General features: G+C 37.4%; 1 protein-coding gene across 36 annotated transcripts in view; it reads right to left on the reverse strand.

Moving 5' to 3' along the window:
• RIMS2 (regulating synaptic membrane exocytosis 2) overlaps positions 1 to 26,619 on the reverse strand; it is a 728,605-nt gene that overhangs the window by 190,276 nt on the left and 511,710 nt on the right. For 15 of the 36 annotated variants that reach the window (XM_043539203.1, XM_043539200.1, XM_043539204.1 and 12 more), the window contains 2 exons: positions 8,548 to 8,613; positions 5,012 to 5,074 (listed from right to left, as the gene is read on the reverse strand). The exons of the other annotated variants lie outside the window; for them this stretch is intronic. In XM_043539203.1, coding sequence (XP_043395138.1) covers positions 5,012 to 5,074; positions 8,548 to 8,613 — 129 coding nt within the window. The remainder of the gene's footprint in view (positions 1 to 5,011; positions 5,075 to 8,547; positions 8,614 to 26,619) is intronic. 36 annotated transcript variants of the gene reach the window in all.

The raw sequence follows: 26,619 nt of genomic DNA on the forward strand, positions 1-26,619 counted from the left end.
TTTTCCTATCTTTTCTTCCTGTAAATTCACTTAATACAGTTGTCCATCTTTGACCTGAGCGGCTAGTCAAATTACAGGGCCCTGGGGACATTCTATTTGGAAGCAGAAATTGATGGAGACTGGTATTCTTTGATGCAATTTTGTTTATTTACAAGGAATATACAAAGTCCTGCTTCAACATATGAAGGAGGAATCAAAAGAAAGAGGAGCAGTTTCTTAGCTTACAGCCCCAAGTCTCTTTAGCCAACATGCTGAGAATCTCTCTCTCTAACTTTTCCCAGGGTCACCCTGTGCTCACAGGCTCCTGCTGGACTTGCTTGCTTTTTGACTCTTCCTCTTTCTCTAGTCTCATGTGTTCTCGGCTTGTGTGTGTTCTGCTTTCCCTCACACACATCCACACACTTGATCACAATACCAAGTGGAATCTCCCACACACATGGTGCTAGTTTCCAAGCACACTCTATTTGGTCTTGTTTTAGGTGTGCCCCTTAAATATCTCTTACAACTACCTTAAATGAAGGGCACATTCACACATCAGTCTGATGAAGTTTTAACCCATTGCAAGGCTTTACCCAGTTCTTAATAATATCATGAGTTCAACAACATAGGTCTTGGAAGAAAAGAGAAAAAATAACTAATACATTTTTAAAATACTTCTAAAAGTTACCTGAATAGCTTTTTCTTACATTATATCTCAGTTTAAATATTTCAAAAAAATCTCACTATCTTCCAAGATTTAGTACAAGTAGTGTGTGTACTGTTCAGAAAGGGGATTCAGGACTTTCTAATTATTAATAAATCTTTCTAAATAAATCTCCAGTTGTCGCAGATCATATTTAATACTACTTTAAATGAAAGCAGACACAGCACCATGAGGTGATGACACTGTTAGCTTAATTTAAAGGATCCCACTTTCCACTTTTAGACTTTAAGGGCTTGTCCACAGCAAGGGTCTTGATGCACAGCAAGCTGGGTATAAATCTGCGCACACTAGCCTGCTGTTCACTAACTGGCCATATGGACCCTGATACAGTGCACTAAGGGCGTGTCTTCATAGCACAGTTAGCTCGAGTTATAACTGGAGTTTTACCCCTAATTTGACTCCTCTCCACACAAAAATCTCTAGCTTGAGTTAAGTGGTGCTTTGGCCTTGAGCTAGCTGACTGGTCAGGAGTGGGTAGGTTGAGACCTGAATGACGCTGATGCTCCAGCTACTAATGCGGTGAGGATGCAACAGCTCAAGTTACAGCAACTCAGCAGCAGCTAATCCAATCAGTGTGCTGCTAATCCAATCTTCTAATCCAATCAGTGTGCTGCTAATCAAATCACTGTGTAACTCCAGTGCTGTTTTGAAGTGTGGTCCCTCTCATTCAAGCTATGGTACCTTGAAGGCAGTAACCTCAGTGTACTAACTCAGGCTAACTGTTGCAGTGAAGACAAGACCTAACAGTGCTGTAGTGCACTTTGACTTACTGCTGTTTCAAACAGCAGACGTCAGAGTGCACTACAGAACTTTTAGTGCACAGTAGCGGGGTCCACAGGGCCAGTTGGTACTCAGCAGGCTACTGCACAGTAGATTTACACCCCGTCTTGCCATGCACTATGTCTCTGTGTGGACAAGACCTAAGATTATTTTTCAAAAAATAAGCATACCAATCTCACATGCATACAATGGCATGGTTTGACTTATTTTTATTTTGGTATGGCACCTTAATTTTAAATTTTAATATAAAAAAATCTTTGAAAAACCAATTTGAGCAGTCGGACATTTAAGCAAGCTATCCTTTCACTATGAATGTGAACAAATGTAAACACCTTTTCTTATAATTTTGAATCCATTAATTGTAAAAAAAATCACCCCAGGTTTCTTGTACTCATGGGACCTCTTCTCCCTCCTCCCATCACCTACAGGATCACAGCTGCCTTTCAGCAGTGCTTTGTATCTCAACAACCACTTTTGAATCTCACCCTCTAATCTTGCTTCTCTTCTGCTGCCTTCTCCTCTTGCATAGCCCATTCCCTACAACTGAGTATACTATACCTCTTAAAAAAATAATCACACCAATGTTAATGGAAATACTAAAACTATTCAAGCATGCAAATCCAGAACTAAGTCTTATGTGTTTAAAATGTTATTTTCCCCTAGGTAATTCAGTATATATGTAAATTCACCCACTCACTGAAAAGCTCTGAAATATTTAATAAAAATGGCACCTTAAAATGGAAAGATGTGTACGCACAGTAGCAATTTTCAAAATTCCCTACTGAACATGTAATTTAATGAATGAGAATTAAGCGATATATCAGGCAATACAAACAGAAATAATGTCCAATAAGGGCTCATTCCTTAAAGGTGCTGAACACTCTAGTCCAATCCAGCAAAACACTTAACTACATGAGTATTACCACTGATGTCAATGGGACTGTTCTCAGGCTCAGAATTAAACTTGAGTGTTTTGCTGGACTGGGTTTGCGTGCACAGAACCTTTCAGGATTGAACACTACATTTGGATAAACACATGATATATAATTCAGCCCACAAGTAGTTAGTGACAAAGGTTCAACCTCTGCTCTGAATTTCCTTGCTTCTGGGATTTTGTTTTAAATCTTACATGCTACTAATAACACAATTTCTGATTTAATTTTCCTTTATTTTTGGTAGTAATTTGCTGACTGATACCCCGGCATATCTTTAACTATAATTGTAAGAGTCCACACAAAAGCTCTAATTCTGGAAAGGTTTATGCATCTGCTTAACTTTATGCACCAGACCATACTGCCATATCTCAATGGGACCACTTGCAGGGTGAAAATTTGGCCCCTTTGAAGTCAATGGGAGTTTTGCCATTGACTTTAAAAAAGGTCAGGATTTGACTCAAAGTCCAAAATCCCTTGTTTAATTCCTCTGATAATAATGGAATTTGTTTCATAATTATTAAGGATTTTTAAAATATTCAAAATATTCTTTATGGTCTGCTTAAATGTCAAATTGAACCATATATGTCCCAAACCAACTTTTGTTTTTTTGTAACAGCCGTGCTGATCTTAATTTAAATTGGTACACAGAGTACCAACACAAATTGTTTCTTGAATTATAAACTGTGGTTATTTTTTCCTCTCTACCTACCATATTAACCTCTATTATGAGCTGAGCCTAAGAAATATCAGATAAATAATAAAGGTATTTTAAGTTTCTAGTGCAACAAAACAGCTTAGACCTACAACTTTTTTTTTTTTGCACTACATAGCTTTAGTTTAAATTGACCAAATTAATATTTTTTATAATATGGAGTTAAGAAAAACAAGAAGGAGCTAGGACCTGGTATGTCAATTTTCAATACAAATATATTTTTATACTACAACTGCTGATTTAATTACAGATGTGCTGATGGAAGCTTGTCTTGAAGGGAAACTGCCAAATTGGAAAACAATCAGTGGAACATTTTGTACCTAATACTGTCACAAGGAATATCTTATATATCTAGACCAGAAAAAGATAATAGAAAGCATTCAATTTTTCTCTCTCATTTCAGCTTGTTTACTTTGTGCATTTGAAAGCATCTTGTTTAACTGTTTTGTTGATGATCATCTGCATGCTACTTATGCACTGTTCCAGGGGGATCTCACATACATGCTCTACCCCAGGCTCTGCAAGAGGATGTTCCCCATTACCAGTAAAACTGAAATTGAAGAGTCAGCAGGCAGGTGAGTGCACAGAAAGAAAAGGGACCTGAAAGTACATTGGGTGATGTTGCTCTGGGGCCCATCCAAAAGTCTGTTACAAACATAGCTGCGGAGTAGGAACACTGATTAATTTTTTTTACTTTTGTCATAATTCTCAGAGTGGGTGGTGTTGGGGGCCTGTGATATACAAGGATGCCAGACTAGATGGCTAACAAAAAATTTCTCATTAACAGTGGAACACACAGAGCAAATACAAATTACTATTTTAGTAAAATCTTTAGTCTTAAAGATATTAAAATAAGTGATCATGTATCTACAATTTCTTTCAATATATCGGGTCAATCATTCACACTTGTACAGTCTATAATATTCTGATCAGCACAGCTTGAGTCTTGCACATCTGTTTTATACAGGCAAACATACATTTGACTAAATAGTTCTGCAAAGTTAAATGTCTACTTTGTGCTGCTATAGAAAAATGAGTAAATACACCATTTCCATACTAGAGACACAAATAATGTTACTAATGAAACAAAATGAAAATATAACTTTGTACTCTTTCAATGGTTATGGAATTTTTTCTACATTACTTTATATTTGAAAAATTGGCACAATACATATTGCATTTCAAATATCCATTTATATTTACAGGCTTTATTTTGTGTAATTTAAAACATATTTTTGATATTTAAAATATTATAGGACAGAGACAGATGAGTGGTTATTATTTTTACATAATTAATTCATATTTATCCTAAAATAAATATAAGGAGTTTTACATAAAAGAAAAGAAAAGAAAAGAAACACTGCAGGTCCACTGATGAAGACCTTAACCAGCTCTCACTATAGAAAAATTCCCAGTAAATCAATGGGAGTAAGGACTTCAGAACTGACCACTATATGCATCACACTCTGTGCTTGATCCCCCAAGATCCCACTCAACAAGTACCCAATGGGGCTGCTCACTGCAGTAAGGGCTGGCAGGATCAGGTCCAAATTCTTTAAGCTAAATTCAATATTGGACTTTAATTTATCTTGTTCCAAATTGTATGTGTCCTTCGTCCACCATAATCTTTTTTCTCAAGAACAACCCAACATATTAAAAAGATTCACATAAAGTAGTTCAAGCATCATCACTGTTTTTTCTGGCCTCATAATGGAAACCTTGGAAAGAGACAAGCCAACAAATATGCCTTTTCTGGGATCAATAGAGAAAGAAATGGAGGATGATTTACATGACATCAGAAATAAAATTGGTTACTACAGTTAGTCAACTCTACAAGCAGATTAGGAACACATATTCAGTATCACTACACTCTTTACTTACCCATAGTTTTCAGCTGAACCATTGACTACATGATCTGCCCATGAACTTGCACCATTGTACCACCTTTACAATGCAGTTAAAATAAAGAGGTGTTATAAATAAATATAGGTAGTATTAAAAACACTATAATTCATGTGTCATATTTGCTTCTCACTAATCTGGAGATTTTTTTCAATTGCTTCCAATATGTTTTCTGCATTTCCTCTTCTTTGCTAAGAGGTATTAAGAAAAACAGGCGCTTTCTGGCAACAGTTATGTATATTTTTTTCCAGATCTAATTCCCAACATATTTCAGTAAGTGAATTCTATCATTTTCAGCAAGTTTGCCTAACTATTAACTTCTTTCTTTAAGGCTTGATCCTTCAATGCTTTTGCATGCAATACTTCCATTGTCTTTGAGTGTGTGTGGAATACTTTTAAGATTAGACCATAGAGGGATAGTGTCAAACTTAAAAGCCATATACTGTAAGCCAAACCATTTTTTTACCTATGTCCTAAAAACACCTCTAAATAGTAAAGCAATTTTTAAAATTCTGTTTACTGTTATGTATTGAAGATTTTTTTTTTTGGTGGGATTTTTTATTTGTTTTGGAGGGAGGCGGGAGGGGGGTGTTGCATTCTATTCAGCGTCCACAATGAAAAATCAATGAAATGACAATCATTATTACTCTGCACTGCTCTAGCTGACCTAAATGATTTAAACATGTGTAACATGACATCAGCAACATCAGTCAAAAACAGCATCAAGTGGTTTGCAGAAAGGTTATGTTTGAACGGAAGCAGAATTGGAAAAAGAGATTCTGGGCAGATGGAGTCACAACCTCTCAGTTAAATACCTGTCCTTCTTCCAGAAACCACATGATAATCTTCTTATCATTCATTACCCTGAAACTCTGGAAACATGTGCAATTCATATAACTCTGGGTTAGAGAAATGGTGATGCAAATCAACTTTGGTACTACATGGAATCCTCAGATCTCCTGCAAGTGGCCTGGGTATGTAACATTGAGACTACAGTGGTTTCATGGATCAGTGATCCTCTAAAGATGGTGAACAAGAACCAAGACTGGGATTTTCAATTAAGTCTCTGGGATCCTTGAAAGTCAAAGGGAGTTGGATACCTAACTTCTCTAGGCTCCATTGAAAATCCCAGACCAAGTGTCCATGCTGAACCTCTTAGTGATTTTGATACTGATGAACACAAGGTTTTTGCTGAAACTATTGCAAACCATGGCAAGGATGGATGGAGTAGTTCTTGAGTGACACAGTTGTTTCCTCTGAGGTCTCAGGGTATAGTACTGGAGCAACCTCATGTGGGGTATCACATAATTCTGCCGTCACCCTTCCTGATTAATGTATGTATTCGGTAGTTGCGGGAAGACAATGAAGTGGTATGGGCTTTACTTGCATCTTTACTATGTGGATGTCACTCAGCAGTTCATCTCCTTTTCATATCAAACTGGGCTGGAGCAGTTGATGGGGTTATGTAGTATCTGGCCAGGACCAAGACTTGAATGAGGGCAATTTACACAGGACCCACCAGCTTCTGGATTATCAGGATATAGCAGAATGCAAGAGTGCTCCTGATCATGTGTGCTTGACCAACATGTTGCAAATTTTTGTTTCAGGTTCAAAATTTGTATCTGCTATTTTGTCAACTCAGGTTTGGATACTGCAATGCATGCTACAGAAAGCTGCTTCTTAGGACTGCTCTGAAACCATAGAACACGATGGTCCATTCATTAAAGGGTGTTTCTCAGAGGAGGTGTGTTATCCTTGGTGATCTTCACTGGTTTTCAATCCATTTCTGGGTGAAATTCAAAATTGCTGTTTTTAATCTGTAAATCCCTAACTGGGTTGGATCTTTGGTTACCTTTGAGATTCCATCTCTTTTCATATTTTAACATGACAATTGAGATCATCTTCGGTACTCAATATCTTAGCTAAATTGGGAGAATGCTAGGGATGGGGGAGAGGTGCATTTTCAGTTAGGGGTCCTCAACTGTGAAATCTGATTCTCATATCAGTTTGCTAAACTGAGAATTTGTTTACTTCCGGGTCATACTGAAATGCCCATTTGTTCCTTCAGCCTTTTCCTTAGGGATAGGAGTAAGATGATGGGTTAGGGTGTGGTAAAGTTCTAGTTGTGGCTTGATCGCAGGGATTTGGTGCAACTGAGTTGGTCTGATCTTTGGCTTTCTTTTTATTGGGGATATTTTGGACTGGATGTAGATGCATCCAGAGCAGTGGATGAGACCATTTGGTAAAAATTGCAATACATAAATAAAATACAATAAACTTCTGTTGCCTGCATCATGACTCCATGGCCTTGGAATGGCTCATATTCCATTCTAACTCAATGACCTTGCCTAATAAGTAATTTGCATTATTACGATTATTATGCTTACACTTATTTTTAATTATTTATAATATAATAATTTTAGGAAGAGAACTGGCATTTCTTGAAAGAAATCTAGCTGAAGTTCTACACCATATCGTAAAAACAAAGTAAGGAGTGGATGTCACTCAGCAGGGAAAAAAGGAGATGGAACACCTGGATACTCAGAGAACAAGAGTTTTTCCACCTGAGTTAAATTCAACCCTTTTTGTGTCTTTATTTTTATTAATAACAGCATTTAAAACTAAATCAGTGCTGTATTAATTATAAAGTTGTAATGGTGGCTATTTATGAAATGATCAAGACTATCTTGATTTTAGGAAATTAATTGTTTGTATTAATTATATTTTAATAAATATATTCAATAAAACATCAAACCTCTATTTTAAAATATTGTAGAGGTCTTTTACTGTAGACAACTGTAATGTATAAATATGAAACTAAATTTTACAAAAGGGATATAAATATGATTGTATTTGTGTATGAGGTTTGAATGTAGACTAAATAAATTGCTTGTGGTTAATGAGTTACCAATTCTCTCAACTCTTCTCACACTTTTGAGCTGACTAGATGCAGTCTCAGAATTGTGCAAATTTTCAGGTACACTCCAAAATTTAGGAGGGACAATACTGACTTAGTCTCCAGTTCAGCAAAGAACTCAAGCATGTGCTTAATCATACCGAAATCAATGCAACTACTTGCATGCTTAAAGTTAAGCACATGCTTAAGCACTTTGCTGGATCAGAGCCTTAAAATAATACAACTGAGAAAACTACACTGCCCTTTTAACAATAAAATTACTTGAAAATCCTAGCTATGGGAGGCATATTGTAATTAAGGGGGAAACCACCTAACTCACCTAAATTGTTGGTATTTTCCCCCACTCCTCCCTACCAATAAACATGTTTCCTGGTAACATTTTTAGTTAAAATACAGAAAGTAGTTCATGTAGTGCTAAAATAACATTTAGCATTTCAAACCATGGAGCCTGATTGTTCCAAATTTAAACAATACTCCATGAAATGCATTGTAAATTTCAGTATCATGATTCTTGGCCAATTCATAATTCTACAGTACACTGCTCACAAAATGTTATATTACTGAAACTTATCTATTTCTACTATATAAATGAAAATACCTTTCAGTAGTATGGGTAGTGTCGTCATAATATGTATTAGGCACTCTTCTCTCCTGCCTAGTCCTCCTGAATATGAAATAAATAGCACAGATATTTAGACATTTTAATAGTGCCTTATAATTGAGTGTTTATCCTTGTTGTATCATAGAGATGATGCACATACAGTATGCTAGTCCACTTCCTGTACAGCAATATCTACTAAAAACATAAATATTCAAAGCCAAATTAATTTAATTTTTTTCACATTCAATTCGTATTCAGCCATGATTAATAATGTATTCAGGCCTTGTGAGCTATACAAAGATTTTTCCTAACAGCTCAGTCATATCAGCATGTAAGTGGTGTTTAAGCAGGTGAGTATTTCAGGAAATATAAGATATGGATGTTGTGAAATTCCATGATTGGTAACAGAAATCCCAAGTTCCTTATTGTAAAGTGAACCAATAAAATAGCTGAATGGATGAGAAATACATCTCCTGCACCTACATGCATAAATCAGCTTCCATTGTTCTCCAAGCACAAGCCCTTCGATGTAAACAAAAAGGATGAAAATAAAAGAGTCATGAAGGCATCTTAAAAGAATAAAAAACAGTGTGGTCTCTTAAGTGATGAAGCTGGGCTTTGAGATGCCAGATGAGAAGGGAAGCGTTCAACAGAGTCCACCCAAAACTCAAGTTTGATATGAGTGTGACTAGTGAATATTGGCATAGCTAGACTACATACACAGAATGTTTTCCTTTTAAAATGAATTTGTAATAAAAATGTTGAGACCATTCATTATGCTACACTTTTGAGTTCATCTGAGTCTCTTTAAAGGGAGTGACTGTGGAAGTGTGAACTGTGATCTGAACCAAAATCATTGTATTGAATTTGTGAATAAGGAAAGAAATATAGGAGGAAAGCAGCTGAATGATTTCCCAAGTATTTATAAAAGGGCAAGTAAAACTCTGAAAGGCCAGCTAGGATGATGGCTAAAATGACTTTGATCTGAGTAGAAATTAGGTGCTGTGTGGTAAACTGGGGTACCAACTAGTGCAACCATCTGGGCTATTACATTAAAAGAGGTCAACTACAAGTTGGAAACAGGGAGTTCATGAATTAACAGCCACAAGGACTCCTCATTGTTAATTCATGTTTCAGCGTGGTATCCGTGTTAGTCTGTATCAGCAAAAACAGAGTATCCTGATATTAATGGGTTCCAAACAAAAGACTACCTGCAGTAATAGCAAACTGCCATAAAGAATGGCTATTGAAAGATCTAAGACAGTTTCATGACATAGGTTCCTTTTTTGTTTGTGAACAAAGATCAAGAGAGCTATAGATGAAGTGCAAGTATATTTTTACTCTGGAGACACAGGTGGACTCAAATGGCAGCTAAATCACTGAAAGACATACAGAAAGCTGAAATGGTTAGAGATTAAATGAAATGATTATCAAGAGAGTTATGAAAAACTGAAAACCTGTATGGAATGGAGACATGATATAAAGGAAGGCTGAAGAATACAACATCTAGAAAGACTAGAAACTAAAGGAAGAGCAAAAGAGAAATGCGCAGGCAGCCATCTCACACTGATATCCACAATGTCTAGTCTAATTGACAAGAAAGAAGAAAATTCCAATGATGAGAGCCCACGGGAGGTAAGTAGCTGGCCCTAAATGGTTAACAACAAGCACTGCATAGCAACCATCAAACAGAAAGAAGCAGCAAGTAGTCCTGATTAATGAGTCCATCGTGAGAAATATGCCACAAGATATCTTTGGGCCAGATGAAAACAGGATTGCCTGCCTTTTCCTGGATGTCAGCACAAAATATGTTATAAAATAATGTTTGATATCCTCATGAACTATAGAAAATTCCCAGTGATTGTAATCCATGTGAGAATAAATGACACCTGTGAAGGAATATTTAGTATAATCAAGAATGATTTCAGGAACTGAATTTGGAATTGATGTAGCTTATCTTCTCAGACATTCAGTGTTAAGTAAAAGTGAAAGAGGTATGAGACTGATAGTAAAGACTAACAGTATAAAAAAGTGGTGTTTGGATTTAAGGAACAGTTCTTGATGAGAGGTGATTGAATGAATTAGCTGGTCTTCACATGGGTTGTAAATTGGATTCAGATGTGGTATATTGCTTGTTAGACAGGTGTTAAACTAGGTATATGAGAAGAACAGGGAAGGTTTTGCATAACTGAAGAAATTCTTCATGTATTCCCAAAACACAAACTCAAAACAAGAAAGAAGATTTAAACTATTTGATTTTTTGTAACTGATACTGAAGAATAAGATAAGTACTGTGCATTAATTAGCACTCAAGTGTCTATGAACAACTGTCAGAATATGGGATAAAAACAAGAAAAAGTAGGAGAAATGATGGAGACTATAATCTATGAGATTTAACTAAAACTTGGTGAGATGATTCTCATAACTGGAATGTCAACATAGATAGATACATACCACTTGGATTGAAGAGATCAAAACATTCCTTAAATCTGAAGGCACTCTGAACCTCAATAGACCATTTTAATAGTTGAATTAAGCCTGCACAGGACTATTTTTGCTTTACTAGATTTCTTTTCTGACACAAGCTGAAGTTTGTTACAACTACTTTGAGCAGGGGATTAGACTTGATGACCTCCTGAGGTCTCTTCCAAGCCTAATATTCTATGATTCTGTACTCAGGGCTTTGTGCAAAGTTACAAACTATCCCACAATTCACATATGGCTTTTCAGTTATACATATACACACGTTCATGTTCTGGCATTACTGATCAAAATTTTTCTCTTTTAGGTGACTAGCACAGGTGCTAAAATGAGAACTCTGAGAGTGAGATCCTGAGCTAGTATAAATTGGTATAGCTCCATTCTTCAGTTATGTTGATTCATAGCATCTGAAGATCTGGCCCACAGTCTGAAACCAGACTCAGACAAACCAGGGTAACTGCTTTTTTATTATGTAAAAATTAACTAATTAATTAAGATCGCTATTTTAATTGGCTAATTTCTTTTCATGCTTTCAAGAAATGCTTTACATATGCAGCAATTTGGTTGAATTGTCTCTGTCTTCTTGAATCACAAGACTGTGATTCAGAAGATCTGGAGCCAGATCCTCATCTGTTATATGTCAGCGTAGCTCCAGTGACTTTCTACCAACTGAGGCTCTGGCCCCAGGAATATATTTCCTGCTCTGCTGTGAAATTGTTATATGATCTCTGGCAAGCTGTATACCTTCTTTCTCTCTGTGCCTTTGTTTCCCCATTTGTAAACTGGGAATAATCACACACACAGGAGGCTTGAATTATATTTGTAAGCAATCTTCAGGGCTTTAAATTGAAGGTACTTTGGAAGTTGTAATCTGAATGTTATTTTTCTCTTTTTGGTCACACAGCAGTGACTGAGGTACCTTTTGAATGTTCTGTGTAATTTGGAGATAACACTAATGTGTCTGTTGCTTAACTTATTTACATGTTGACCTACACTGCAAAAAGCACTATATCTTCATATTAATATATAGCTATGCAGGATTTAATGAACAAGATTGCTTTAGGCTAACAAGTAAGATAGAAGATTCAAGCAGAGAAGAATGCATCTGGATCATCTGCTTATGAGTAAGGGGGGACTAATAGAGAATGTGGGAATAAGGAAGCTTAGTACCATTGGCCGTTAATTACTTGCATACACCATAATAATCAACGGGTTCAAAGGCTACAGAAGTACAACACTGAATTAGATAATAAGCACAGCAGATTTGAGAAATCTAGTGAGTAAATTACAATAGGAGGTAAAATGCAACAATGGGGAAGAATACTAAAATACTTCATCGAGATACAACAGGGCACAATAACCTATGAAGAATCCAAAGTACAAGATGTGGCTAATTTAGCTTCAAGAAGGACTGCTCAATGATCTGAGGTTAAAAAAACCCTACTTGTAACAGCTTACATTCTCTGCTGTATAAATCTCTCTAAATTCTGATTGACCACTTTATGTTCTCTAGGAGCGTTACCAAAATTCCCTGATAAAAATATGCATATAAATCAAAAAAAAAATTTTTTAAAGGAACCATAATCCTCAGATTAGGCAAAATAAACGGTATAAAGCTTGCCAAGTAATAGCTATTTATACACACACACACACACACACACACACGAAGAAAACATTATAAAGGAAATAAAGTAGCTATATTAAAAATTCATGATCGTTCAAAATGTTCATGAAGGAGTCAGATTCTAATCTCAGATGTACAGAGCATATTGCCATTTATATTAATACATATTCTGTTTTGTTCCTGGGCAAGAGAAGATATTTAGTTGCACAGTGAAATTGCTTTATCAGTGCCATGCTCCCTAGAAACAGAAAACAGGACAATTTTTTCTGTCAGGACAATGATCCCCGAGAACATTTCCATGCAAAGAATGACCTGCTCTACTTGCTTTGACTCATACACCCACCAACAACAGCTAATATACAAACCTAACTGTGAAAATTTAAGCAACTTAACAATACATATCTTATGCTCTTGCACCTACAAGTGCAAGTCTTATCATTATCACAACCACTATACACCACAGACCAGACACCATAACTTCTGCACACAGCCCTTTACCAGATTACCTCCCTCACCCTGCACCTACACAAGGAGTTGTGAATGCTGGGTGTAGTAATTGGTTTGGTTTGGAGACCATAGGTTGGTAAAGTGGTGAAGTGATCCAGTTAAAGTGGGTGATGGAAGACTGGCATCCCCAGCGGGGACAGAGTTCATACTGTGGTACATTGTTGTGGTGACAGAGAGGGACAGTCTCCCTGCTCTCAGTTCCAGTTGTTCATACCACAGTAGCTGGTGGTAGCCAGGAGGAGTAGGTTTGCAGCCCTGGCAGGTCCATACTTAGTGCAGTGTTTTTGGAGACAAATGAACCATTGTATCTTAAACTTAAATAATAGTAATAATAATATAATCTGCCTGAGGCTAACAATCATCATGGAAAGTTTTAGCCCAAACGATTGAGGTTTGGCAAAGTTATAACCAGCTGAAAACAGAGTCTTGTAATAGAAAGTATTAGGAAAGTTTCTTCTTAGCATGTGTGCAATGTGCCTCAGGTGGCATGCGACCAGGATTAATCACTGAATTTTGTCCACTGGTTGGATCATCAGCTTCCCCAGTCAGGGCCGGGACTGACAGGGAGTGTGACATGAACACATGCAGCACTGCCTTGAGAAGTGTGTCTGCACAGTTATGGCAGAATTAACCTACTGTTAATTCATTCAGGGAAGGTGGCACAAGCCACAAAAACACAAAAAATCTATGGTGATGATTTGTTAATCATTCAGTTTAGAATAAACAAACTCTACTGTAGGTAGCTTCCTAGGTACAGCACTTACGGGTGTTCAGTCTCATAATTCACAGACTTTAAAGCCAGAAGGAACCATCATGATCATCTAGTCTGACCTCCTGCACATTTCAGGCCACAGAACCTCTCCTACCCACTCCTGTAATAGAGCCATAACCTCTGGATGACTTACTGAAAACCTCAAATCATGATTTAAAGACTTAAAGTTACAGATAATCCACCTTTTCCACTAGTTTAAACCTGCAAGTGACCCATGCCCCATGCTGCAGAGGAAGGCAAACCACCCCCAACCCCACCCCCAGGGTCTCTGCAATCTGATCTGGGGGAAATTCCTTCCCAACCCCGAAAATGGCGATCAGTTAGATCCTGAGCATGTGGGCAAGACCCACCAGCCAGATACCTGGGAAAGAATTCTCTGCAGTAATTCAGAGTTCTCCCCAATTATTGTCCTATCACCGGCCAATTAAACTTTACATCATCAGGCAGCCAGGCAGAGCTTGTCAAGCTGTCCTGACATGGAAGAGTCCTCAGAGGAATTGTCATGCCAAGGAAATGTATGAGAAGGAATTTTTGAACAAGGTACCTTTAGGATTTGAAGAGTTCTGTGGGAATGTAAAAATTCTGGCTACCATTTTATTTTTGTTTTTATCTCTGAATCCAGTTCTACAGATACTAAAGGGATTTTATGCTGTTTTAATACAAAACAAAGCTTTAAAAATGCTATGAGGATTTGTCCTTCTGATTGAGTGAGATCAAGATGGCAACCGTGAGTGAGTGTAGGAGAAATTTTTCAGTTTCTGCAATGGACAAATGCAGAAGAGCTACATATCAGCTCCTCCTTTAAAGAAATGGCAATATCTACTATTAAGTATACTAAATGAGATTAGAATCTGGCCTTAATAATTTCATAGCATATTGGAGTGATATTTTCATATTGTAGCATTCCCACAAAACCATTCAGACATTTTTCTTACATTTAGTGTTTTGCTGAAAGAACTGTACGCTAATAATCTGTTCCAAATGCAGCACCATACTAGCACTTCTTGTTACTTACTACAAGGTAGTGCAAAATATGCTATGTGAATTTAAAGTGTAATAGTTATTCTCCAGAAAATCCCCATGTCAACACTCTTATTCTGCACAAAGAGTGCCTTTTTTGCAGTTTAGCTTAATCCACTTCCAAATGCACTAGCTATGCCGGGCTATTTCCCCATGTAGACAAGCCTTAGATGTAACTATATTCCACATGGAATATTTTATATTCCCTGATATTGCTAAATAATAAATTAGGTACTATGGGCTAAACTTCTTTCTGCCTCATCTTTGCCATCTATAAAACAGAGTGAATAATGTTCCCTACTACAGATGGGTGTTGTGAAACTAAATTAATTAATGCATGTGAGGTACTCAGAAACTATTGAATGAGAACTTTAGAAATACCTATAAGTAGAATGAATGAATAATAAATACATACTTTACAAGTATTAAAAAGAATCTCTGCCAGAATTTTTCAAACAAAGGATTTTCAAGAATTTAACCTTTGTCTCCAATAGAAGCAGAGTTCGGACAGCAGTGAGCACTTTTAAAAATCCCAGCCAAAAATTATGAGCTATTAAAAACCCCTTATATTTATTAATATACTCTGTTTTCTAAATATGACTGTTTCTTTTAGGAAACCGTTCCGTTTTTCTTAGTATTTAAAGATATAAATATACTTCTAGGTAATAAATCTTAGATTAATATATTTGCAAATAATCACAGTATATTGTACAGTATCTTTAATGTATAAATGTACTGCTGAAAAATATACATTGTTTAGTTCTGAACCTGAATGGATTACTGTCTACCTAAGTATAAATGGGAGAATAAATAATATACAGCACACCAATTATACCTCTCAAGATCATAGTAAGCACCCTCAGAATAAGTACGACACATCTTATGGGAACGGAGTAACCTGATTGCATCTTCGCAAAAGAGAGGATACATTGTGTGATCCTTGCTGCCAAAACATAAAGGGTGAACACAATGAAAAGCAACACAAAAATGAGATGAAGACAAACAAACATGAAAAGCAGGAAACTTTCAGCAAATGAGGTAATCATCAGAAATAGAACTCAGCGTATACAAACTGAAACGAGAAACAGAGCACTGGTTAACTTAGAAAAATTACTGGAAATAAAAATATGTAAAATAAATTAACATGCAGGTAAGAATATAAAAATATAATTATCACACTTAGGATGTGTCTGTTGTAACCCTAGAGCGAAAAGGCTTATACAATTTAAATACTGTATGTGACAGATATATTTCTGTTTAGTGTTTACGTTGATTGATTTTAAATAGTTGTCTTTAATAACTTTATTGGAGAGAAACCACTGCAACTATAAAAATGTAGTTTCATTTTTATGTGGTACCAATTTTCAGACTTTTGGGCCTGAAAAATGTAAAAAAAATACATCTTATAAAAATATTATCCTATCCAATTGTCTACCAACTAATAATCCAGACATCAAATTTTTCTAAAAATACATTATTTATTTTGGTACTAAGCACAGTTCTCCGGAATTTTATCTTCTACCACTATACAATGTTGGTGCACACAGGTACATGCAGTTATTCACATAGTATCACACAGAGGAAAATATATACCTGGCATCTCTGTGGTGGTGGTCAAAGGACTGAGTATATCGAGAGCCAGGTAGCGTGAGACAATGACTGAAAGCATGACAGAAACAAAAATACAAATATGAAACAAAAAAACAAAGAGGGAATAATTTACATCACACAACAGAAACATGAAGGTCAGACAGCTTGTGGATAGAGCATCCATAAAAATATTGCCTGGAAGTACTGAAATAATTACCAACTTTTAAATCTGAAGTATCAAAACTGGGTAAAATACTTAAACATTTTCAAAGAAAAGTTATTAATATTTTGAGAAAACTAGGTTACTTTCCTGTAATGAAAGTTTTCAGTTTGTTTCTTCCACAGATTACTCCATATAATTGGATCATGCATTGCATGGCTATGTGGGACTTCAGAAGATGATAAAAAATAAGGTGTTTTTTAAAATGTTGATTGTTAAGGCTCTATGTGTAACATGGAAACAAAGCATTCACTATAAATCCAAAGTCCAACGAACCATCTTCCATTTCTCAGGTAGCTTCCACTTAAGAGAAGAATGAAGATTCTCATACAAACAGAGATGCTGGAAGCAAATATATAACTATAAAGGAGACAAGTTCTGAAAATTCCAGTTACAGACCAATAACCCAGTTTTCACTTTCATAACATCCATCCATAGATAGCAAATCTAAGAGGCTAAAAAGCAATACCCACTAGTATATAATGGTATTTCTAGTTAAAGAGAAATGAAAGAGTAGCCCTACCAAAGTAGGTGTGCTAATCTAAATAATATTGTTTTTAAAAGTTGGTCCAAAGACTGTGTGGAAATCTTTTACAAATTATATGACTGGAATCTAATGAACACAGCTTCCAAAAAGGGAGAAGAATCCAAGAAGCATCCAAGCCTTCTAAAATCTTCCTGATTCTAATGCAGCCCAGATCTAGGTCCTGACATTTCTCTTCAGAAAGAGAATCAATGATCAGGATGAAAGATTTCTTCCAAAACTACAATCTGACTGCCATTACAGTTTGTAGTTCACAATGTGAAGAGTTACATTGACAAAAAAGTAAATCTTTCATTCAAATGATTCCGAATACTGCAAGATGAGGATTCTGGGCAGAGAACTTTAGCTACGGCTGGCCTTCCCTCTAGCCATAGCTACCTCCACTTCGTACTTCTAATGTGAAGTGTGGGAGGAGTTGGCATGGTCTTTAAAGTAGTTATACTTTTTCTTTATCAACTTAGAAGCAGCTGGTCAAAAATAGGCGCAAGGACACGGCAACTCTACTTGGTCAGGGATTCCTTGCCCAGGTATCTTTTGGTTGTAGCCTTTGTACATTCCTGTACAAAATTTAACTCAATATCAGCTGCCTTGGATGGCTTCTGCAAAAACTGGAGAAAAGTAGAAACATCCTCTTTGCCATTGCTATGTTGGTGTTTCCCACAGAAAACGTGAATTTAGTATCAGATGAGTCCTGCAGACCAGTGGCTCTCAATCTTTTCAAACTACTATACCCCTTTCAGGAGTCTGATTTGTCTTGTGTACCCCCAAGTTTCATCTCACTTAAAAACTACTTGCTTACAAAATCAGGCATAAAAATACAAAAGTGTCACGCACACTATTACTGAAAAATAGCTTACTTTCTCATTTTTACCATATCATTATAAAATGAATCAATCGTAATATAAATATTGTACTTACATTTCAGTGTATAGTATATAAAGCAGTACAAACAAGTCATTGTATGACATTTTAGTTGTACCGACGTTGCTAGTGCTTTTTATGTAGCCTATTGTAAAACTAGGCAGATATCTAGTTGAGTTGATGTATCTGCTGGAAGACCTTTGCATACCTCCAGGGGTCCACATACCTGTGATTGAGAACCACTGCCCCAGACCATCAGTCCCAAGCAGCAGCTCTGGTCATCTAATCCTCAGCCTGCCCCCTCCAAACCATCTGGAAGTGTCATCTGGATGGGGAGGCATAGTGTGTTACCAGACCTTTGGAAACTGGCTATGCTGCAGTCTTTGGCATAAGAAGCACTGACATGAAGTCCTGAATTTCCTATCCCAAGAGCACCAACTTTTAAGACACAATCATTAGTCTTGGTGCAAAGAGCACTCTCTTTTCTGAGAGACATCCCTGTAGAGACATGGAGAGAACAATGCCTTACTGTGGCCATCATGGCAGTCTCACAGAGAACTAGGAGTAGGCACTGACCAGAATCCTCCTCTTCCTCCTCTCTACTTTGAGCACATGGGTGGTAGGAAGGGAAATCCTTCATCCTCAGTACAAAACTGTGGATTCAAGGCCTTCAACAGGGGAATGTCTCTGTCTTATCCAATGAGCTGGGGCCCTACTATTGAGAAGCCAAATGCTTCATGGCGTCTGTAACTGAGCGTGTTACTCCACCTGGTACTTCAATAAGCAAGTTGCCCACCTGGTCTTATGAGAAGAGAGTGTGGTCTGCATCAGTATAAGTAATACCTTACACTAGACTTACATGAATATCCAAGGTGTTCTTCAAAGTGGGTATGAAAACGCTGCTCACATTGGTGGACATCTGCAAGCAAACTTGCCGATCCTACACACCATGGTCAATTCAAAGACAGATGACACACAGAACATGGCTGTCCATCTTGGACACAGTTCTGCTGCACTAACATGATTCAAAGTTTATTTCTTTCTTTCTTGACATATATTAAAAGGAAAAGTTGGGTGGTGGAAATGAACAACAAAAATCTTTCACACCAAGAATATGTAGTAGGAGTCAATGTTCCAAGAAGCCTACTAAACACAAGGTGCTGGAAAACCATAACTTAGGTGCTAGTAGGTTGATAAAAATAAACGGGTACATTGACACACTAACAGGAAATTGCATTTTTAAACAATTCAAGAAGATGCAAAAGCATGGAGGTTAGTACTGAAACATCTGGGCAGGTGCAGATGCACAGAGGAAAAGCAAATAGTTGAGCAAGCACCAAAATGCTGAGGTGGAAGCTGAAGCACCAAGACACAAATGTTGAAGTGCCACAAAATGCTCTTGACAATTTAGGCAACTGACCAGACTGGCTGGAATCTAGGGAGTCATTTGCAAAGGATACTAGAGAATGTATGGAAGAGCTGGAGCAATGCAGAGGCACAGTGACAGGAAGGTCCTTTGCTGACTCCCAGTCAAGAAGAAACCCACTGGAATGTTCAGAAGGAAGCACTGATGCCCAGCAGGGGATGATGTGCAACAGTAGGGTCATGTCTCATTCTCTCCCCGCTACTGCTGTCTGCAGCAGGAGTAAAACTTCTTTAAGAACTAAAGAAGAACCACTGGTCTTAGGTAAGGTGCTAAGATTCAGGACTGAGAATCCTCACAGATAGTCTGTTTAGAGAAGATAATTTACAGTAGAACTTCAGAGTTACGAACAGCTGAGTTACAAACCGATCAGCCAACCACACACCTCATTTGGAACCAGAAGTATCCAATCGGACAGCAGCAGAGACAAAAAATAAAAAAGCAAATAAACTACAGTATCGTGGTAACACAGTACTAAAAGTGAAATAAGAAAAAAGATTTGACAAAAAAGATTTGTGCTTCTTTCATTTAAATTAAGATGGTTAAAAGTAGCATTTTCTTCTGCTACTAATTATGAGCAACCTCCATTTCCAAGGTGATCGTAACTCTGAGGTTTTACTGTACTTTCGCATGCTGAAAAGCTGACTTCAGTAATTGCTGACAAAGAATAAGACAGGATGCTTGTAATCATCTTACCCCATTTCGAGGTTATGTATGGGTTATGACATATTGGAGAATTGTCTGAAATCAGCAAGATGAAAATCAATAAAGACAAGTGCAAAATACTGTACTTAAGAAGGAAAAATCACATGTACAAATACAAAAGAGGGAATAACTGCCTAGGCAGTTGTACTGCTGAAAAGGCTCCGGGGGTTATAGTGAATCACAAACTGACAATAAGCCAACAATGTGACTCAGTTACAAGGAAGGCTAATATCATTCTGGGGTGTACTAACAGGAGTGTTACATAAGACAAGGGAGGTAACTGTCCCACTCTACTCAGCAATGGTGAGTCCTCAGTTAAGTACTGTGTCCAGTTCTGGGTGGCCAAGTTTTAGGAAGGATGTGGACAAGTTGGAAAGAGTCCAGAGGATAGATATAAAAGTGATAAAAGGTTTAGAAAACCCAACCTACGAGGAAAGGTTAAAAAATGGCATGTTTAGTCTTGAGAAAAGACTGACTGAACAGACATTCTAGGCTTGAAAGTGACACAGAGAGAGACTGACAATCCTGGAATTTTCTTGACTGGAGGAGGGTGATCAATCAGCAACATGAATGAATATGTTATGCTGCCACAATGACCATGGTGAACACATGTTGACACCGTCAGGCTAAGTCTAAAAAAAAAAATTGGCTTGATTGTATGGCAGCATGACAGCCAAAAATGGTATTTATGAACATTTGGTTAAACTAGTATAAAAATGCACAGAAGTGATGTATTAAATACACTAGTCAACACCTGAAGTCTAATATGCTCACAGATCCTTTACAAATTACTAATGATCACATTTGAAGACTAAATGGCCAGTAAAAAACATTTAAAGAAATTAACTTTGTGAATAACTTGTTTCTAATAAATGTTCCTTAGTTCTACCATGAATAGGCAAGGGTAACTTTAACTGATTCTACTCTTTCGAAGTTTTACACTCTCTTATAAAAATTAAAATACTTAAAAACTGTTTGAGTACAGTCTGAAACATCATACAGCAACTTCACAGATGAATAAAATAAAGATAGAAAAAGAGAAAAAAGAGACGTGGCTGGCAATGAATAATTAAATACTTGCTGTGGTACATGTTTTGAATTTTAATATTTTTCTCTGGAAAAAAGAACAAAAAATGCAGAATAATTCCTAGGTTTGATTTTAGAGGCATAAAGGATAAGCAAGACAGCAATAACTGTTGTTACATAACAGTCGGGTTGATTTATGGGTAACATTGAGGAAAAAAAAGGAAAAATAGCATTAAATATGGTCATGCCCTCCAGAATCAGTTTAAGCAAACATCCCTTTATGCTTTTTTGCTACAAGATCTTTCCAGTGAGTGCCTGTGTTTTCACTCAGACCAGAGCACTAACTGTTCAGATGTCTATTTCAATTTCTGAAGGCCAGAGTGGATAAAACTCGATTTTTCCAGTTCAGTACCAGTCTTATCAAGGTGACTTTTTTTTTCCAGTAACACTGCTCGGAAGCATGGACAAAGTCATACATCAGGCACTAGTCTTTCATCACAGGAATCTCATTTTGGCAGTTTTACCTTACTTCGTAACAGGCAATAACCCACATCACAAACTTACTACATATAATATAGTGCAATGCAGCATGATTTGCAAGTCTCAGGCGAGACTCATGACTAAGCCTGCATAAAAACTAAACTGTCTTTCACCTCACAGGACTTGGTTTGTCTGCCAGGAGAATGCCACATCATTATATCTTATTTTTATCAAGATGGAGTATACTGCAGGCTACTATCCCATTAGAAAGTGACATGAAATAGATTTTGCAGATTTTCAAAATCATGTTCCCATATCAGTAAAAACATAGTGCGCACTAACATTGTAAAAGCCCACCCTAGACATGCAGGCCAATTTGATCAGAAATACAGAAAAATAAATACCTTTGGAACTGTTTTTTTGTCTAAATATATGTATTTCTCACTTGTTATGTTTCTAATAATTAGTGATTGGGCATTAATCAGACAGACATCCATTGAAGGAGGCCCTTGCAGTACCATAGGATATTTTACACAAATATTTGCCAGGTTCCCATTCTGATAAAATACAAGGATACAATATGCTATCAGCCACAACGTAAGCTTTAAAAAGTAGATGCTCCTCAGCTATATGAGGTTAGCTGAAATAATGCATGAGATCTTTGTGCTCACTACTTTCTAAACACATATGAATGCATAGTCATCAACCAAAAGAGCTCAGAATCTAAGGCCCCAATCCTGAAAATTACAATTGCTGCATCCATGCAGAGCCCTACCATTGTCTGGCTATGCTGAAAGAATGACAGGAGACATTAGATATGGGTTTAAACTTCATTATTAGACAGATGTTTGGGACTAACCCAGCGGATAAAATGTGAACAGTGCAGGTACAAAATGTATGTCCCTCCAGCAGATTCACTGCCAGGACCTTACCAATTCCAGCCAATTTTCGGGGGGAGGAGAGCTTCCACAGCTCCTATTTATCCAGGTCCCTCCAGCAATTCCCTTGCCGGGAGCTTACCGACCATCCCCCCTTGTAGGAGAGGCTAAGGTGGACTATAATGATGGGGGGCTTGGCTCCCTGCTGTACCAATCATAGGAGTCCCCAACTGCCCCTAGCTTGCTCAATTACCAAGCACCTCTCCTTAATTCCTTTTCCAAGCCATTTTTCCGTTCTTTTGTGCCTTAATTTATGGATTACCTGCACTGAACATCCGCTATACACTTAAATAAGGAGTTGTGACATATGGCGTACCGCCCGTAATGCTACGCATGAACAGAGCCCACCTGAACCTGCTGCAAGGAAGGCAAAAAATCCCCTACTGCACCTGGCCAATATGGTGGTAATGGAAAAATTCCTTCCCAGCCCCCCTTAGTGGAGTGGCTACCGTAATGTCCACAGCAGATATAGCTAAACACCTGGAATATTTGTGATCTAATTAGGGAGGAAAAGTGGGTGCTGCCCAGCTGCTCCAAGTGATGAGGGGAGGGGCCAGGCCCAGACTGACCTTTTTAAACCCCTCTTAGGTGGTGAGTCATCCACCAGGCTGACTACTCTTCCAGCAGTTTTACATCTCCCCTCGTCCCCCAAGCCAGAAAGCATTGCCTTCTTCTCCCGGCCAGCCAGACAAACCCCTCCCTGCTTAAAGTGCAGGGTGGTGAGTTTCAATGGGGCTATGCTTGGGTGCAGTAAATTGCAGGACAGGGCCCTAACAGAAAATTAACAATTAAAATAACTTACAGTGGAGGATGAGACTAAAACACATATGCATATTTCTCAGGGTGATGGCCAGCATACATCTGAGTGGTTCATGCTCTCAATTTAGCGGTGGGGATGTTTATTACACAGTCTATCTCCTCCTACCAAGCAATTACTAGTTGGCTCTATCATTAAATCTTAGGCATTCTAATTTTACGGTCACTGATAACTTCTAACTATTTGTAATAGATAGATACACCGGAATGTGTTTCTGATTTTTTTCAGGACATCATTACATAAATTAAAATGTCTTTTTCCTCACTTGCCACATCACAGTCATCCTCTTGACAGTCCTCCTTCTGAGGAAGTCAAGCAGATTACTGGCTTTCTCCAACCCATATAATAAACTGCTGTTAAAACATTATCAATAAAATGTACATAGTAACTTGGAAGGATAATGAAATTCATTGTGCATTGTTCATTTATTAGATGGTTGTGCTTTATACTATTAAAACATGGTATTAGATTAAGGAGAATACAATATTTAAAGGTTTAAATGTGGTAGCTGTGTTAGTCTGTATCAGCAAAAAGAATGAGGAGTACTTGTGGCACCTTAGAGACTAAGGTCATCAAATTTAATTATAGTTTAACTCTGTCATCAAGACTACATGCCAGTGTGTCTATTAAAATTCAGTAAATCAAAGAAGGAATATTGGCCTTTAATTAAGATATATAAACATGCCTTTTATAATAATTAATGTTTTAAAGGATTAATCATAGAATCATAGAACCATAGGAGGGATCACAAGCATCATCTAGTCCATTCCTCTGCCAAGATGCAGGATTTGTTGTGTCTAAAGCAGCCAAGACAGATGGCTATCCAGCCTATGGTGACCAGATGTCCCGATTTTATAGGGGCAGTCCTGATATTTGGGGATTTTTCTTATATTGGTGCCTATTACCCCCCACACTCTGTCCCAATTTTTCATACTTTCTATCTGGGCACCCTAATTCCAGCCTCCTTTTGAAAACCTCCGGTGAAGGAGCTTCCACAACCTCCGTATGCAGTCTGTTTCATTGTCCTACTGTTCTTACACTTAGGAAGTTTTTCCTGAGATTTAATTTAAATCTGCTATGCTGTAGTTTGAACCCATTGCCTCTTGTCTTGCCTTCTGTGGCAAGAGAGAACAACTTTTCTCCATCTTTCTTATGGCAGCCTTTCAAGTATTTGAAGATCATGATCATGTCCCCCCCTTAATTTCCTCTTTTCCAAACTAAACATACTCAGTTCCTTCAGCCTATGCTCATATGGTTTCCATTCCATCCCTTTGATCATTTTCGTTGATCCTTTCCAGTTTCTTTACATCTTTTCTATACAGCGGTGACCAAAATTGGACACAGTATTCCAGCTAAGGCCTAACCAGCCCCAAGTAGAGTGGATTATTACCTCCTGTGACTTGCATGCTATTCCTCTGTTAATGCAACCTAAACTGGCATTTGCTTTTTTTGCAACAGCATCACATTGTTGACTCATGTTCAAGTTGTAATAAAATAAATCACATTTCAGTGGCTGAGCGCTAAGGATTCAGACTACATCCAGGCAGAAAAAAGTCTATGTCTTCTTTGGTGCTTTGTTGGTATTTTGTTTTTCAGTTCTGAGTATTAATTTTTCAGGGAACATTTACACTGCCATTAGACTTGAAAGTGGTAAGAGAGTTTTGTCTGTGGTGTCAGCTAGGAAGATGTTCCTTCTGCATCACTAACAGTGAAGAATGTCAAAATTACTGCATTTTATGAAAAATATATATGACTTGGTTTCCCTACTCACTTTTGTATTGTGTTCTACTAGGACTGATTGGGTTAATTTTTTCTTTGCGGCAGAGGAATAAGAGATGGATGTTGGTCATGTAGGCATGTCTAGGTAAGTATGAACGAACTACCAAGAACTGTCAACATATGAATGGAGTTACCCTCAGACATACAATAGAAGATCAGGGACCAGACATTAACTTGTAACACCTGGCAGCTGAGGGAGGCAAAATATGTGAAAATAATATGACTAGATCTTGAAATAAATGAGTAAGGTGTCAGAAAACTGTTGTAAAAACTCTGCTTCCCAGTGTAGAGAGAGAGATGGCATTCTGGATATTTTGGGCCAGAGTGGCAGGTAGTTCTGCCACCATGGATGTAGTGGATCCACTACAAAAAGTGAAGGCCTTAGGCCTTGCACTAAAGAGGTATACTCTCTGAGAGTCTGTATAAAAGCCGTACATAAGCTCTCAGTGTGGATCCATGACACAAGCATTCTTATATTCCTTAGGGCTGCCAGTAGCTCCAAGGAGAAAACCGCAGTACTATGATGTTCTTGTCTTAACTTCATGGAATACAGCAAAGAGTATATTATTTTACATTCTCTTAGGAAGTTTTCTGTCCTCAGAACTCTCATCTACATCACTTACAATCTGGGTTGAACGAGATGTGGGAAGTGTTTTAGAAGGTGAGAGATTCTACCAGGCATACTTAAGTATATTTTCTTTATCTCTGATTCAGGAAGTGAAAGATGACAGTTCTGGGGAAGTGGTCTTGAGAGGTGTTTTGTAGATTTTGGGTGAAGTCTTTAAATATGCATTTTAATATGGCCAAATGTAAAACTATATATTTAGGAACAAAGAACATAGTCCATACTTACAGGATGGGGGACTCTATCCTGGAAAGCAGTTACTCTGAATAAGATTTGGGGGTCATGCTGGATAAGCAGCTGAACATGTGATCCCAGTGTGATGCTGTATCCAAAAGAGCTAATGCAATCTTGGGATATATAAACAGGGGAATCTTGAGTAGGAATAGAAAAGTTATTTTATATTTGCATTTGGCACTAATGTGTTTGCTGCTGGAATATTGTGTCCTGTTCTTGTGCCCACAATTCAGTAAGGATGTTGATAAATTGAAGATGGTTCAGAGAAGAGCGGTGAGAATTACTAAACGTTTAGAAAACATGATTTATAGTGATAGACTCAAAGAGCTCAATCTATCTAGCTTAACAAAGAGAAGGTAAAGAGGTGACTTGATTACAGTCTATAAGTATCTACATGGAAAACCAATATCAGCTCTAATCAGC

The sequence above is a fragment of the Chelonia mydas genome, chromosome 2, assembly GCF_015237465.2.
Source record: "Chelonia mydas isolate rCheMyd1 chromosome 2, rCheMyd1.pri.v2, whole genome shotgun sequence".
Taxonomy (NCBI): Eukaryota; Metazoa; Chordata; order Testudines; family Cheloniidae; genus Chelonia; species Chelonia mydas.